The sequence below is a fragment of the Mustelus asterias genome, unplaced genomic scaffold (genome assembly GCF_964213995.1).
Source record: "Mustelus asterias unplaced genomic scaffold, sMusAst1.hap1.1 HAP1_SCAFFOLD_4444, whole genome shotgun sequence".
NCBI lineage: Eukaryota > Metazoa > Chordata > Chondrichthyes > Carcharhiniformes > Triakidae > Mustelus > Mustelus asterias.
The window spans coordinates 99-13,817 of record NW_027594387.1 but is presented as its reverse complement, the minus strand read 5'-3'; the positions used below and the strand labels follow the sequence as shown (position 1 = coordinate 13,817).

At 56.5% G+C, this 13,719-nt stretch overlaps 1 protein-coding gene across 1 annotated transcript; it reads left to right on the top strand.

Annotated features, from left to right (window-relative positions):
• Positions 1–545: 545 nt before the first annotated feature.
• LOC144491103 (adaptin ear-binding coat-associated protein 2-like) lies at positions 546–5,809 on the top strand (the record flags this gene model as incomplete). Its single annotated transcript, XM_078208784.1, has 5 exons — positions 546–627; positions 2,108–2,216; positions 3,285–3,429; positions 3,539–3,590; positions 5,241–5,809. Coding segments are annotated over 5 exons (437 nt in total), but the record flags the coding sequence as incomplete, so codon positions are not given.
• Between the last annotated feature and the right edge of the window lie 7,910 nt (positions 5,810–13,719).

Genomic DNA, 13,719 nt, shown 5'->3' with positions numbered 1-13,719 from the left:
GTTGTAATTGGTGCCAATATGGCTTTTGGAAAATTGCCTACTTCACGGTGTGAATGTGAGCCGACTTGTGACGCTAATGAATGAATTTTAAACTTGAGCAGGAGCCGTAACAAGTTTGATACATCCAGAAGGTTTGCTTTCCGAGGTGCATCTCTGATAGTGGGAGGTGCATGCTGGGACTTGGCGGGTCCTTCCAAGGTCGCTGGATTAGTCGCTGACGGGAGGGGGGGCAAGGTGGGATAGAACGTAGCGGGTGCATATCGCGGGATTTGCTGCCGTACTTTGGGCAAAGGCGTGACTTCCTTGGGAGGTGGCTCCAGGAATAAGGATTGAACGCGGCAGTTGAGAGAGAAGCCTTGGAGCCCTCAGGTGTCTCCAAGCAACATAGCCCTTCAGACGACCGATTTACAAAGACGTACGGGAGATGTCCTGCGACGGGAATGGTCAGGAGGGCGCCAAAGGATCTGGGCAGTTGGCGGAGAGAGTGGGTGCGTGTACGCCACACTTAACTGTGCCGCCCTTAATGTTTCTTTTTTTGTCCACAGGCCATCGAGCCTTCATCGGGGTTGGGTTCCCTGACCGAGAGGATGCTTTCGACTTCAACGTAGCGTTACAGGACCATTTCAAGTGGGTAACGGCAGTCAGTAACCGATCAGGGCTGAGGGGAGTGCCACACTGTGGGAGGGTCAGTGCTGAGGGAGCGCCGCACTGTGGGAGGGTCAGTGCTGAGGGAGCGCCGCACTGTGGGAGGGTCAGTGCTGAGGGAGCGCCGCACTGTGGGAGGGTCAGTGCTGAGGGAGCGCCGCACTGTGGGAGGGTCAGTGCTGAGGGAGCGCCGCACTGTGGGAGGGTCAGTGCTGAGGGAGCGCAGCACTGTGGGAGGGTCGGTGCTGAGGGAGCGCCGCACTGTAGGAGGGTCAGTGCTGAGGGAGCGCCGCACTGTGGGAGGGTCAGTGCTGAGGGAGCGCCGCACTGTAGGAGGGTCGGTGCTGAGGGAGCGCCGCACTGTGGGAGGGTCAGTGCTGAGGGAGCGCCGCACTGTGGGAGGGTCAGTGCTGAGGGATCGCCGCACTGTGGGAGGGTCAGTGCTGAGGGAGCGCCGCACTGTGGGAGGGTCAGTGCTGAGGGAGCGTCACACTGTGGGAGGGTCGGTGCTGAGGGAGCGCCGCACTGTGGGAGGGTCGGTGCTGAGGGAGCGCCGCACTGTGGGAGGGTCAGTGCTGAGGGAGCGCCGCACTGTGGGAGGCTCAGTGCTGAGGGAGTGCCGCTCTGTGGGAGGGTCAGTGCTGAGGGAGCGCCGCACTGTGGGAGGGTCAGTGCTGAGGGAGCGCCGCACTGTGGGAGGGTCAGTGCTGAGGGAGCGCCGCACTGTGGGAGGGTCAGTGCTGAGGGCGCGCCGCACTGTGGGAGGGTGAGTGCTGAGGGAGTGCCGCACTGTGGGAGGGTCAGTGCTGAGGGAGCGCCGCACTGTGGGAGGGTCAGTGCTGAGGGAGCGCCGCACTGTGGGAGGGTCAGTGCTGAGGGAGCGCCGCGCTGTGGGAGGGTCAGTGCTGAGGGAGCGCCGCACTGCGGGAGGGTCAGTGCTGAGGGAGCGCCGCACTGTGGGAGGGTCAGTGCTGAGGGAGCGCCGCACTGTGGGAGGGTCGGTGCTGAGGGAGCTCCGCACTGTGGGAGGGTCAGTGCTGAGGGAGTGCCGCACTGTGGGAGGGTCGGAGCTGAGGGAGTGCCGCACTGTGGGAGGGTCAGTGCTGAGGGAGCGCCGCACTGTGGGAGGGTGAGTGCTGAGGGAGCGCCGCACTGTGGGAGGGTCAGTGCTGAGGGAGCGCCGCACTGTGGGAGGGTCGGTGCTGAGGGAGCGCCGCACTGTGGGAGGGTCGGTGCTGAGGGAGCGCCGCACTGTGGGAGGGTCAGTGCTGAGGGAGCGCCGCACTGTGGGAGGGTCAGTGCTGAGGGAGCGCCGCACTGTGGGAGGGTCAGTGCTGAGGGAGCGCCGCACTGTGGGAGGGTCAGTGCTGAGGGAGCGCCGCACTGTGGGAGGGTCAGTGCTGAGGGATGATTGCGGCGTCGTTAGGGTGCGGTAACTCTGCCGTTGCCTCTGTCCCTCCAGGTGGGTGAAGCAGGAAGCCGATGCTTCCAAACACGAACAGGAGTTGGAACCGTGCCCCAAGCTCGATCTGGGCTTTAAGGAGGGTCAGACCATCCAGTTGCAGATCGGGGTAGGTTACCGGCACTGTCCTGGTGCGGATGACGTCGCCCTGCGGGTGGGCAGACTGCCCCGGGGGCGTACGTGTATCTAGGTCGAGTAAAAACCCCCTCTTCCGTTAGTCCAATGCCAAAACCTCCCGCCGACTCCCAGCTGTCTCACTAAACCCGTGCGTGTAATCCGTCCTGTCGGTGGGGCGCTGCTGCCCCCTTTTGGGCGAACGAGAGAATCGCTGCTGGGAAGGTATCTGTGCTTCGAACCTTCCCCTCCCTGTTTCAGAGGCTCCTCCGAGGCCACGTTTTGCTGCCTGTCTGGGCCCGTGCATCATCGTCTGGGTGCGTGCATCATCGTCTGGGTGCGTGCATCGCCGTCTGGGCGCGTGCATCATCGTCTGGGTGCGTGCATCGCCGTCTGGGTGCGCGCATCGCCGTCTGGGCGCGTGCATCGCCGTCTGGGCGCGTGCATCGCCGTCTGGGCGCGTGCATCGCCGTCTGGGTGCGTGCATCGCCGTCTGGGCGCGTGCATCGCCGTCTGGGCGCGTGCATCGCCGTCTGGGCGCGTGCATCGCCGTCTGGGCGCGTGCATCGCCGTCTGGGCGCGTGCATCGCCGTCTGGGCGCGTGCATCGCCGTCTGGGCGCGTGCATCGCCGTCTGGGCGCGTGCATCGCCGTCTGGGCGCGTGCATCGCCGTCTGGGCGCGTGCATCGCCGTCTGGGCGCGTGCATCGCCGTCTGGGCGCGTGCATCGCCGTCTGGGTGCGTGCAGCAGTTGGTGTAAGGTGACATACCAAATTTCCCCTGTCTTCTGAGAAAGCAGAGACATAGTAGGGAAAGTAACGCGACATTTTGCACGACATCCTTTCCTTCTCCCCTATTTACTCTATGAACGGTATGATTTGTCTGTAACTTGTGCAAGAAACAATACCTATCACTGCAGCCCAGTGCCGCACTTTAACTGAGAAGTCCCCAAACCACAAACCCTTGAAACCACTTAACTCATGTCAACCAACATTATGAAACTGACCGCAGAGATCTGCATCCCAATATTTTACGACAATCAAATCAACCTCTTTGCCTTTCAGAACATGAAGAGGCGTGATAGGTCCCGGCCCAGGACAGCGACAGGAGGAACCGTACCCCTGCTTCCCCCTCCGGGGGGGAGGACTGCTGGCGCCTCCCCCACGCGGTCCGCGGGGGACCCACAGATCAGGAGGATTGGTGGAGCAGGTACCGAGGGAGTATTCCTAACATTGCGGAGCCGAACCTGTGCATCAGAACTGATCACGCACTCACGCAATCACACAACCTAACCCCCTCTTTCCAATGCTGTTGACAGATCCCAAAGCAACTCAGCCTGATGTGGACTCGAACCCCATCTCCCTCGACAAGTAAGTAACGACTCACTCACTCCCGCAAACACCGGACTCCCCTCTGTAAATATTGAAACACTCCCCCCGGGGACCCCCCTGTAAATACTGACACACTCCCCCCAGGAGCGCCCTGTAAATACTGACACACTCACCCCGGGGACCCCCCTGTAAATACTGACACACTCTCCCCGGGGAACCCCCTGTAAATACTGACACACTCTCCCCGGGGACCCCCCTGTAAATACTGACACACTCCCCCCCGGGGACCCCCTGTAAATACTGATACACTCCCCCCGGGGACCCCCTGTAAATACTGACACACTCTCCCCCCGGGGACCCCCTGTAAATACTGATACACTCTCCCCCCAGGAACCCCCCTGTAAATACTGACACACTCCCCCCGGGGACCCCCTGTAAATACTGACACACTCCCCCCCCGGGGACCCCCTGTAAATACTGACACACTCCCCCCGGGGACCCCCCTGTAAATACTGACACACTCTCCACGGGGACCCCCCTGTAAATACTGACACACTCCCCCCCGGGGACCCCCCTGTAAATACTGACACACTCCCCCCGGGAACCCCCTGTAAACACTGACACATTCCCCGGGAACCCCCTGTAAATACTGACACATTCCCCGGGGACCCCCCTGTAAATACTGACACTCCCCCCGGGGACCCCCCTGTAAATACTGACACTCTCCCCGGGGACCCCCCCTGTAAATACTGATACACTCCCCCCCGGGGACCCCCCTGTAAATACTGACACATTCTCTCCGGGGACCCCCCTGTAAATACTGACACACTCCCCCCCGGGGACCCCCCTGTAAATACTGACACACTCCCCCCGGGGACCCCCCTGTAAATACTGACACACTCCCCCCGGGGACCCCCTGTAAATACTGACACACTCCCCCCGGGGACCCCCTGTAAATACTGACACACTCCCCCCGGGGACCCCCTGTAAATACTGACACACTCCCCCCGGGGACCCCCCTGTAAATACTGACACACTCCCCCCCGGGGACCCCCCTGTAAATACTGACACATTCTCTCCGGGGACCCCCCTGTAAATACTGACACACTCCCCCCGGGGACCCCCTGTAAATACTGACACACTCCCCCCGGGGACCCCCTGTAAATACTGACACACTCCCCCCCGGGGACCCCCCTGTAAATACTGACACATTCTCTCCGGGAACCCCCTGTAAATACTGACACACTCCCCCCGGGGACCCCCCTGTAAATACTGACACACTCCCCCAGGGACCCCCCTGTAAATACTGACACACTCCCCCCCTGGGGACCCCCCTGAAAATACTGACACACTCCCCCCGGGGGCCCCCTGTAAATACTGACACACCCCCCCCCGGGGACTCCCCCTGTAAATACTGACACACTCCCCCCGGGGACCCCCTGTAAATACTGACACACTCTCCCCCCGGGGACCCCCCTGTAAATACTGACACACTTCCCCCCGGGGACCCCCCCTGTAAATACTGACACACTCCCCCCGGGGACCCTCCTGTAAATACTGACACACTCCCCCCGGGGACCCTCCTGTAAATACTGACACTCTCCCCCCGGGGAACTCCGAAAAATTTCAATGTGTTCACAATATCGAGCTTACGACACTTCTCTCTCTCTGTCTCTCTCTCTCCTGCAGATCGAACCTTGAAGATAGCACCCCCCAGGCGAGCTGGGTGCAATTCTAATCCCAGCTCCTAGACAAGCTTGCATGAACTCTGACCTGTTGAACCCCAGTGTCAACCCTGACCCCTCTTCCTATTGCTGTCAATATTGGGGAAGCGTAAATACGCAAGATGATAGCTCTACGTGCATGTGTGTGTGTGTGTGTGTGTCTGTGGGAATATATATCGCTGCAAATGTGGGATCCGACTGTGTAATGTACAGTAGCCCCAATCCAGACCCTCTCTACATCACAAGCGTCCATGCACCCCTCGATTAGATTCCAGTCTGTAACTCACTCCCGGGTATCTGTTATTCTATATATAAACCACCCTGAACCCCTCGATTAGATTCCAGTCTGTAACTCACTCCCGGGTATTTGTTATTCTATATATAAACCACCCCGAACCCCTCGATTAGATTCCAGTCTGTAACTCACTCCCGGGTATCTGTTATTCTATATATAAACCATCCCGAACCCCTCGATTAGATTCCAGTCTATAACTCACTCCCGGGTATCTGTTATTCTCTATATAAACCACCCCGAACCCCTCGATTAGATTCCAGTCTGTAACTCACTCCCGGGTATCTGTTATTCTATATATAAACCACCCCGAACCCCTCGATTAGATTCCAGTCTGTAACTCACTCCCGGGTATCTGTTATTCTATATATAAACCACCCCGAACCCCTCGATTAGATTCCAGTCTGTAACTCACTCCCGGGTATCTGTTATTCTATATATAAACCACCCCGAACCCCTCGATTAGATTCCAGTCTGTAACTCACTCCCGGGTATCTGTTATTCTATATATAAACCATCCCGAACCCCTCGATTAGATTCCAGTCTGTAACTCACTCCCGGGTATCTGTTATTCTGTATATAAACCACCCCGAACCCCTCGATTAGATTCCAGTCTGTAACTCACTCCCGGGTATCTGTTATTCTGTATATAAACCACCCCGAACCCCTCGATTAGATTCCAGTCTGTAACTCACTCCCGGGTATCTGTTATTCTATATATAAACCACCCCGAACCCCTCGATTAGATTCCAGTCTGTAACTCACTCCCGGGTATCTGTTATTCTGTATATAAACCACCCCGAACCCCTCGATTAGATTCCAGTCTGTAACTCACTCCCGGGTATCTGTTATTCTATATATAAACCACCCCGAACCCCTCGATTAGATTCCAGTCTGTAACTCACTCCCGGGTATCTGTTATTCTATATATAAACCACCCCGAACCCCTCGATTAGATTCCAGTCTGTAACTCACTCCCGGGTATCTGTTATTCTATATATAAACCACCCCGAACCCCTCGATTAGATTCCAGTCTGTAACTCACTCCCGGGTATCTGTTATTCTATATATAAACCACCCCGAACCCCTCGATTAGATTCCAGTCTGTAACTCACTCCCGGGTATCTGTTATTCTATATATAAACCACCCCGAACCCCTCGATTAGATTCCAGTCTGTAACTCACTCCCGGGTATCTGTTATTCTATATATAAACCACACCGAACCCCTCGATTAGATTCCAGTCTGTAACTCACTCCCGGGTATCTGTTATTCTATATATAAACAACACCGAACCCCTCGATTAGATTCCAGTCTGTAACTCACTCCCGGGTATCTGTTATTCTATATATAAACCACCCCGAACCCCTCGATTAGATTCCAGTCTGTAACTCACTCCCGGGTATCTGTTATTCTATATATAAACCACCCCGAACCCCTCGATTAGATTCCAGTCTGTAACTCACTCCCGGGTATCTGTTATTCTATATATAAACCACCCCGAACCCCTCGATTAGATTCCAGTCTGTAACTCACTCCCGGGTATCTGTTATTCTATATATAAACCACCCCGAACCCCTCGATTAGATTCCAGTCTGTAACTCACTCCCGGGTATTTGTTATTCTATATATAAACCACCCCGAACCCCTCGATTAGATTCCAGTCTGTAACTCACTCCCGGGTATCTGTTATTCTATATATAAACCAACCCCAACCCCTCGATTAGATTCCAGTCTGTAACTCACTCCCGGGTATCTGTTATTCTATATATAAACCACCCCGAACCCCTCCTTTAGATTCCAGTCTGTAACTCACTCCCGGGTATCTGTTATTCTATATATAAACCATCCCGAACCCCTCGATTAGATTCCAGTCTGTAACTCACTCCCGGGTATCTGTTATTCTATATATAAACCACCCCGAACCCCTCGATTAGATTCCAGTCTGTAACTCACTCCCGGGTATCTGTTATTCTATATATAAACCATCCCGAACCCTCGATTAGATTCCAGTCTGTAACTCACTCCCGGGTATCTGTTATTCTATATATAAATCGCCTCGAACCCTCGATTAGATTCGAGTCTGTAACTCACTCCCGGGTATCTGTTATTCTATATATAAACCATCGCGAACCCCTCGATTAGATTCCAGTCTAACTCACTCCCGGGTATCTGTTATTCGAAATATAAACCACCCCGAACCCCTCGATTAGATTCCAGTCTGTAACTCACTCCCGGGTATCTGTTATTCTATATATAAACCACCCCGAGCCCCTCGATTAGATTCCAGTCTGTAACTCACTCCCGGGTATCTGTTATTCTATATATAAACCATCCCGAACCCTCGATTAGATTCCAGTCTGTAACTCACTCCCGGGTATCTGTTATTCTATATATAAACCATCCCGAACCCCTCGATTAGATTCCAGTCTGTAACTCACTCCCGGGTATCTGTTATTCTATATATAAACCACCCCGAACCCCTCGATTAGATTCCAGTCTGTAACTCACTCCCGGGTATCTGTTATTCTATATATAAACCATCCCGAACCCTCGATTAGATTCCAGTCTGTCACTCACTCCTGGGTATCTGTTATTCTATATATAAATCGCCTCGAACCCTCGATTAGATTCGAGTCTGTAACTCACTCCCGGGTATCTGTTATTCTGTATATAAACCACCCCGAACCCCTCGATTAGATTCCAGTCTGTAACTCACTCCCGGGTATCTGTTATTCTATGTATAAACCACCCCTGAACCCCTCGATTAGATTCCAGTCTGTAACTCACTCCTGGGTATCTGTTATTCTATATATAAACTACCCTGAACCCCTCGATTAGATTCCAGTCTGTAACTCACTCCTGGGTATCTGTTATTCTATATATAAACCACCCCGAACCCCTCGATTAGATTCCAGTCTGTAACTCACTCCCGGGTATCTGTTATTCTATGTATAAACCACCCCTGAACCCCTCGATTAGATTCCAGTCTGTAACTCACTCCCGGGTATCTGTTATTCGATATATAAACCATCGCGAACCCCTCGATTAGATTCCAGTCTGTAACTCACTCCCGGGTATCTGTTATTCTATATATAAACCACCCCGAACCCCTCGATTAGATTCCAGTCTGTAACTCACTCCCGGGTATCTGTTATTCTATATATAAACCACCCCTGAACCCCTCGATTAGATTCCAGTCTGTAACTCACTCTTGGGTATCTGTTATTCGATATATAAACAATCCCGAACCCCTCGATTAGATTCCAGTCTATAACTCACTCCCGGGTATCTGTTATTCTATATATAAACCACCCCTGAACCCCTCGATTAGATTCCAGTCTGTAACTCACTCCTGGGTATCTGTTATTCGATATATAAACCACCCCGAACCCCTCGATTAGATTCCAGTCTGTAACTCACTCACGGGTATCTGTTATTCTGTATATAAACCACCCCGAACCCCTCGATTAGATTCCAGTCTGTAACTCACTCCCGGGTATCTGTTATTCTATATATAAACCACCCTGAACCCCTCGATTAGATTCCAGTCTGTAACTCACTCCCGGGAATCTGTTATTCTATATATAAACCACCCCGAACCCCTCGATTAGATTCCAGTCTATAACTCACCCCCGGGTATCTGTTATTCTGTATATAAACCACCCCGAACCCCTCGATTAGATTCCAGTCTGTAACTCACTCCCGGGTATCTGTTATTCTGTATATAAACCATCCCGAACCCCTCGATTAGATTCCAGTCTGTAACTCACTCCCGGGTATCTGTTACTCTATGTATAAACCACCCCGAACCCCTCGATTAGATTCCAGTCTGTAACTCACTCCCGGGTATCTGTTACTCTATATATAAACCACCCCGAACCCCTCGATTAGATTCCAGTCTGTAACTCACTCCCGGGTATCTGTTATTCTATATATAAACCACCCCGAACCCCTCGATTAGATTCCAGTCTGTAACTCACTCCTGGGTATCTGTTACTCTATATATAAACCACCCCGAACCCCTCGATTAGATTCCAGTCTGTAACTCACTCCCGGGTATCTGTTACTCTATATATAAACCACCCTGAACCCCTCGATTCGATTCCAGTCTGTAACTCACTCCCGGGTATCTGTTATTCTATATATAAACCACCCCGAACCCCTCGATTAAATTCCAGTCTGTAACTCACTCCCGGGTATCTGTTATTCTATATATAAACCACCCCGAACCCCTCGATTAGATTTCAGTCTGTAACTCACTCCCGGGTGTCTGTTACTCTATATATAAACCACCCCGAACCCCTCGATTAGATTCCAGTCTGTAACTCACTCCCGGGTATCTGTTATTCTATATATAAACCACCTCAACCCTCGATTAGATTCCAGTCTGTTACTCATGCTGAGAGAGACAGACTGAATCCCTTGCCAAGGACAACCAGAGATTAATTGCGGCACCCCCAGAGAATGATGAATGGGCTGGAGTTCTTAAAGAGAAAAAGCAGTCAACGATTCCTCGCAGTCTGCTTTCAAGAAACTAGTATGCAGGTAATTTACAGGGTCAGTGCTGAGGGAGCGCCGCACTGTGGGAGGGTCGGTGCTGAGGGAGCGCCGCACTGTGGGAGGGTCAGTGCTGAGGGAGCGCCGCACTGTGGGAGGGTCAGTGCTGAGGGAGCGCCGCACTGTGGGAGGGTCAGTGCTGAGGGAGCGCCGCACTGTGGGAGGGTCAGTGCTGAGGGAGCGCCGCACTGTGGGAGGGTCAGTGCTGAGGGAGCGCCGCACTGTGGGAGGGTCAGTGCTGAGGGAGCGCCGCACTGCGGGAGGGTCAGTGCTGAGGGAGCGCCGCACTGCGGGAGGGTCAGTGCTGAGGGAGCGCCGCACTGTGGGAGGGTCAGTGCTGAGGGAGCGCCGCACTGTGGGAGGGTCAGTGCTGAGGGAGCGCCGCACTGTGGGAGGGTCAGTGCTGAGGGAGCGCCGCACTGTGGGAGGGTCAGTGCTGAGGGAGCGCCGCACTGTGGGAGGGTCAGTGCTGAGGGAGCGCCGCACTGTGGGAGGGTCAGTGCTGAGGGAGCGCCGCACTGTGGGAGGGTCAGTGCTGAGGGAGCGCCGCACTGCGGGAGGGTCAGTGCTGAGGGAGCGCCGCACTGCGGGAGGGTCAGTGCTGAGGGAGCGCCGCACTGCGGGAGGGTCAGTGCTGAGGGAGTGCCGCACTGTGGGAGGGTCAGTGCTGAGGGAGCGCCGCACTGTGGGAGGGTCAGTGCTGAGGGAGCGCCGGAATGTGGGAGGGTCAGTGCTGAGGGAGCGCCGCACTGCGGGAGGGTCGGTGCTGAGGGAGCGCCGCACTGTGGGAGGGTCAGTGCTGAGGGAGCGCCGCACTGTGGGAGGGTCAGTGCTGAGAGAGTGTCGCACTGTGGGAGGGTCAGTGCTGAGGGAGCGCCGCACTGTGGGAGGGTCAGCGCTGAGGGAGCGCCGCACTGTGGGAGGGTCAGTGCTGAGGGAGCGCCGCACTGTGGGAGGGTCAGTGCTGAGGGAGCGCCGCACTGTGGGAGGGTCAGTGCTGAGGGAGCGCCGCACTGTGGGAGGGTCAGTGCTGAGGGAGCGCCGCACTGTGGGAGGGTCAGTGCTGAGGGAGCGCCGCACTGCGGGAGGGTCAGTGCTGAGGGAGCGCCGCACTGCGGGAGGGTCAGTGCTGAGGGAGCGCCGCACTGTGGGAGGGTCAGTGCTGAGGGAGCGCCGCACTGCGGGAGGGTCAGTGCTGAGGGAGCGCCGCACTGTGGGAGGGTCGGTGCTGAGGGAGCGCCGCACTGTGGGAGGGTCGGTGCTGAGGGAGCGCCGCACTGTGGGAGGGTCGGTGCTGAGGGAGCGCCGCACTGTGGGAGGGTCGGTGCTGAGGGAGCGCCGCACTGTGGGAGGGTCGGTGCTGAGGGAGCGCCGCACTGTGGGAGGGTCGGTGCTGAGGGAGCGCCGCACTGTGGGAGGGTCAGTGCTGAGGGAGTGCCGCACTGTGGGAGGGTCGGTGCTGAGGGAGCGCCGCACTGTGGGAGGGTCAGTGCTGAGGGAGCGCCGCACTGTGGGAGGGTCAGTGCTGAGGGAGCAGAGGGTGGACTGGGATGCTTTTTGAGTTAAATGTGAAATCAGGCGTCGAGCCAGGCTGAACTACATACCAATGAAATGCAGTAATTACTGTTTGTACAGTCTCCCTGCTGTTAGCTGTCGGCGAGTGCCAGTGTCTCTCCCCTGCTCCCTCTCGCTGTTTGGGTGCCTTCCAGACAACAGATTAACTGAGACAGAGAGACAGCAGACGGATTCCTTCCCCTGGACTGGAGATCGCGATCGAGAGCTGTGGAGAGAGGGAGCGACAGACCCACTGAGGCAGACATCGAGACGGTAAGCTGAGAGAGTGACAGAGTGTCGGGGCGACAGAGGGGGAGACAGAGGGGGAAAGATATGGAGAGAGAGGGAGGCAGAGAGGGAAAGAGAGGGAGACAGAGATGGAGAGAGAGGGAGGCAGAGAGGGAAAGAGGGAGACAGAGATGGAGAGAGAGAGAGACAGGAGGAGGAAGACAGAGGGACAGAGAGGGAGGGAGCGAGACAGGGAGGGAGGGAGTGTTGACGGAGAGAGGTGGCGACGGAGGGAGAGAGGGGGGGACGCATGGAGGGAGAGAGGGGGGGAGAACGGATGGAGGGAGAGAGGGGGGAGACGGACGGAGGGAGAGAGGGGGGAGACGGACGGAGGGAGAGAGGGGGGAGACGGATGGAGGAAGAGAGGGGGAGACGGACGGAGGAGAGAGGGGGAGACGGACGGAGGGAGAGAGGGGGGACGGACGGAGGGAGAGAGGGGGGGACGGACGGAGGGAGAGAGGGGGGACGGACGCAGGGAGAGAGGGGGGGACAGACGCAGGGAGAGAGGGGGGACGGACGCAGGGAGAGAGGGGGGACGGACGCAGGGAGAGAGGGGGGACGGACGCAGGGAGAGAGGGGGGACGGACAGAGGGAGTGAAAGGGGGAGATGGACGGAGGGAGAGAAGGGGGAGACGGATGGAGGGAGAGAGTGGGGAGACGGACGGAGGGGGGGGGGAGACGGAGGGAGAGAGGGGGGGACGGACGCAGGGAGAGAGGGAGGGATGGATGGAGGGAGAGAGGGGGAGACGGAGGGAGAGAGGGGGGACGGACGGAGGGAGAGAAAGGGGGAGATGGATGGAGGGAGAGAGGGGGGAGATGGACGGAGGGAGAGAAGGGGGAGACGGATGGAGGGAGAGAGGGGGAGACGGATGGAGGGAGAGAGGGGGGAGACGGATGGAGGGAGAGAGGGGGGAGACGGACGGAGCGAGGGAGGGGGAAGACGGAGGGAGAGAGGGGGGAGACGGAGGACGAGAGGGGGAGGAAGACGGAGGGGGAGACAGATGGGGAGCGAGAGGGGGGAGGGAGATGGAGAGAGGAGGACACAGAGAGATCGAGAGGGACAGAGAGATAGAACAGGACAGAAGGAGAGAGAGAAATAGAGGGAGGGAGAGGAGGGGTGAGTGGGAGCCCGACTCAAAATGGAGAGAGAGAGAGACAGAGAGAGACAGAGAGAGACAGAGAGAGACAGAGAGAGACAGAGAGAGACAGAGAGAGACAGAGAGAGACAGAGAGAGACAAGAGAGACAGAGAGAGACAGAGCAAGAAAGACGGATTCGGACAGAGAGAGTGAGAGTGGGACAGAGAGAGACAATGATGGAGAGAGAGAGATAACTTCAGGGAGAGGGATGGAGGACTGGACAGGGAGAGTCAGAGAGAGAAAGAGCAGGAGAAGCGAGCGAGAGATGGGGGGAGACCGGCGGTGTGGAGAGAGAGGGAGACGAGAGAGGGAGATGGGGGAGAGAGAGGGAGGAGACGGGGGCGGTGGGGGGGAGAGAGGGAGATGGGGCGGAGAGAGAGAGGGGGACGGGGGAGAGAGAAAGAGAGGGGGACGGGGGAGAGAGAGAGGGGAGACGGGGGGAGAGAGAGGGGAGACAGGGGGTAGAGAGAGGGAGACGGGGTAGAGAGAGGGAGACGGGGTAGAGAGAGGGAGACGGGGTAGAGAGAGGGAGACGGGGAGAGAGAGGGAGACGGGGAGAGAGAGGGAGACGGGGTAGAGAGAGGGAGACGGGGAGAGAGAGGGAGACGGGGAG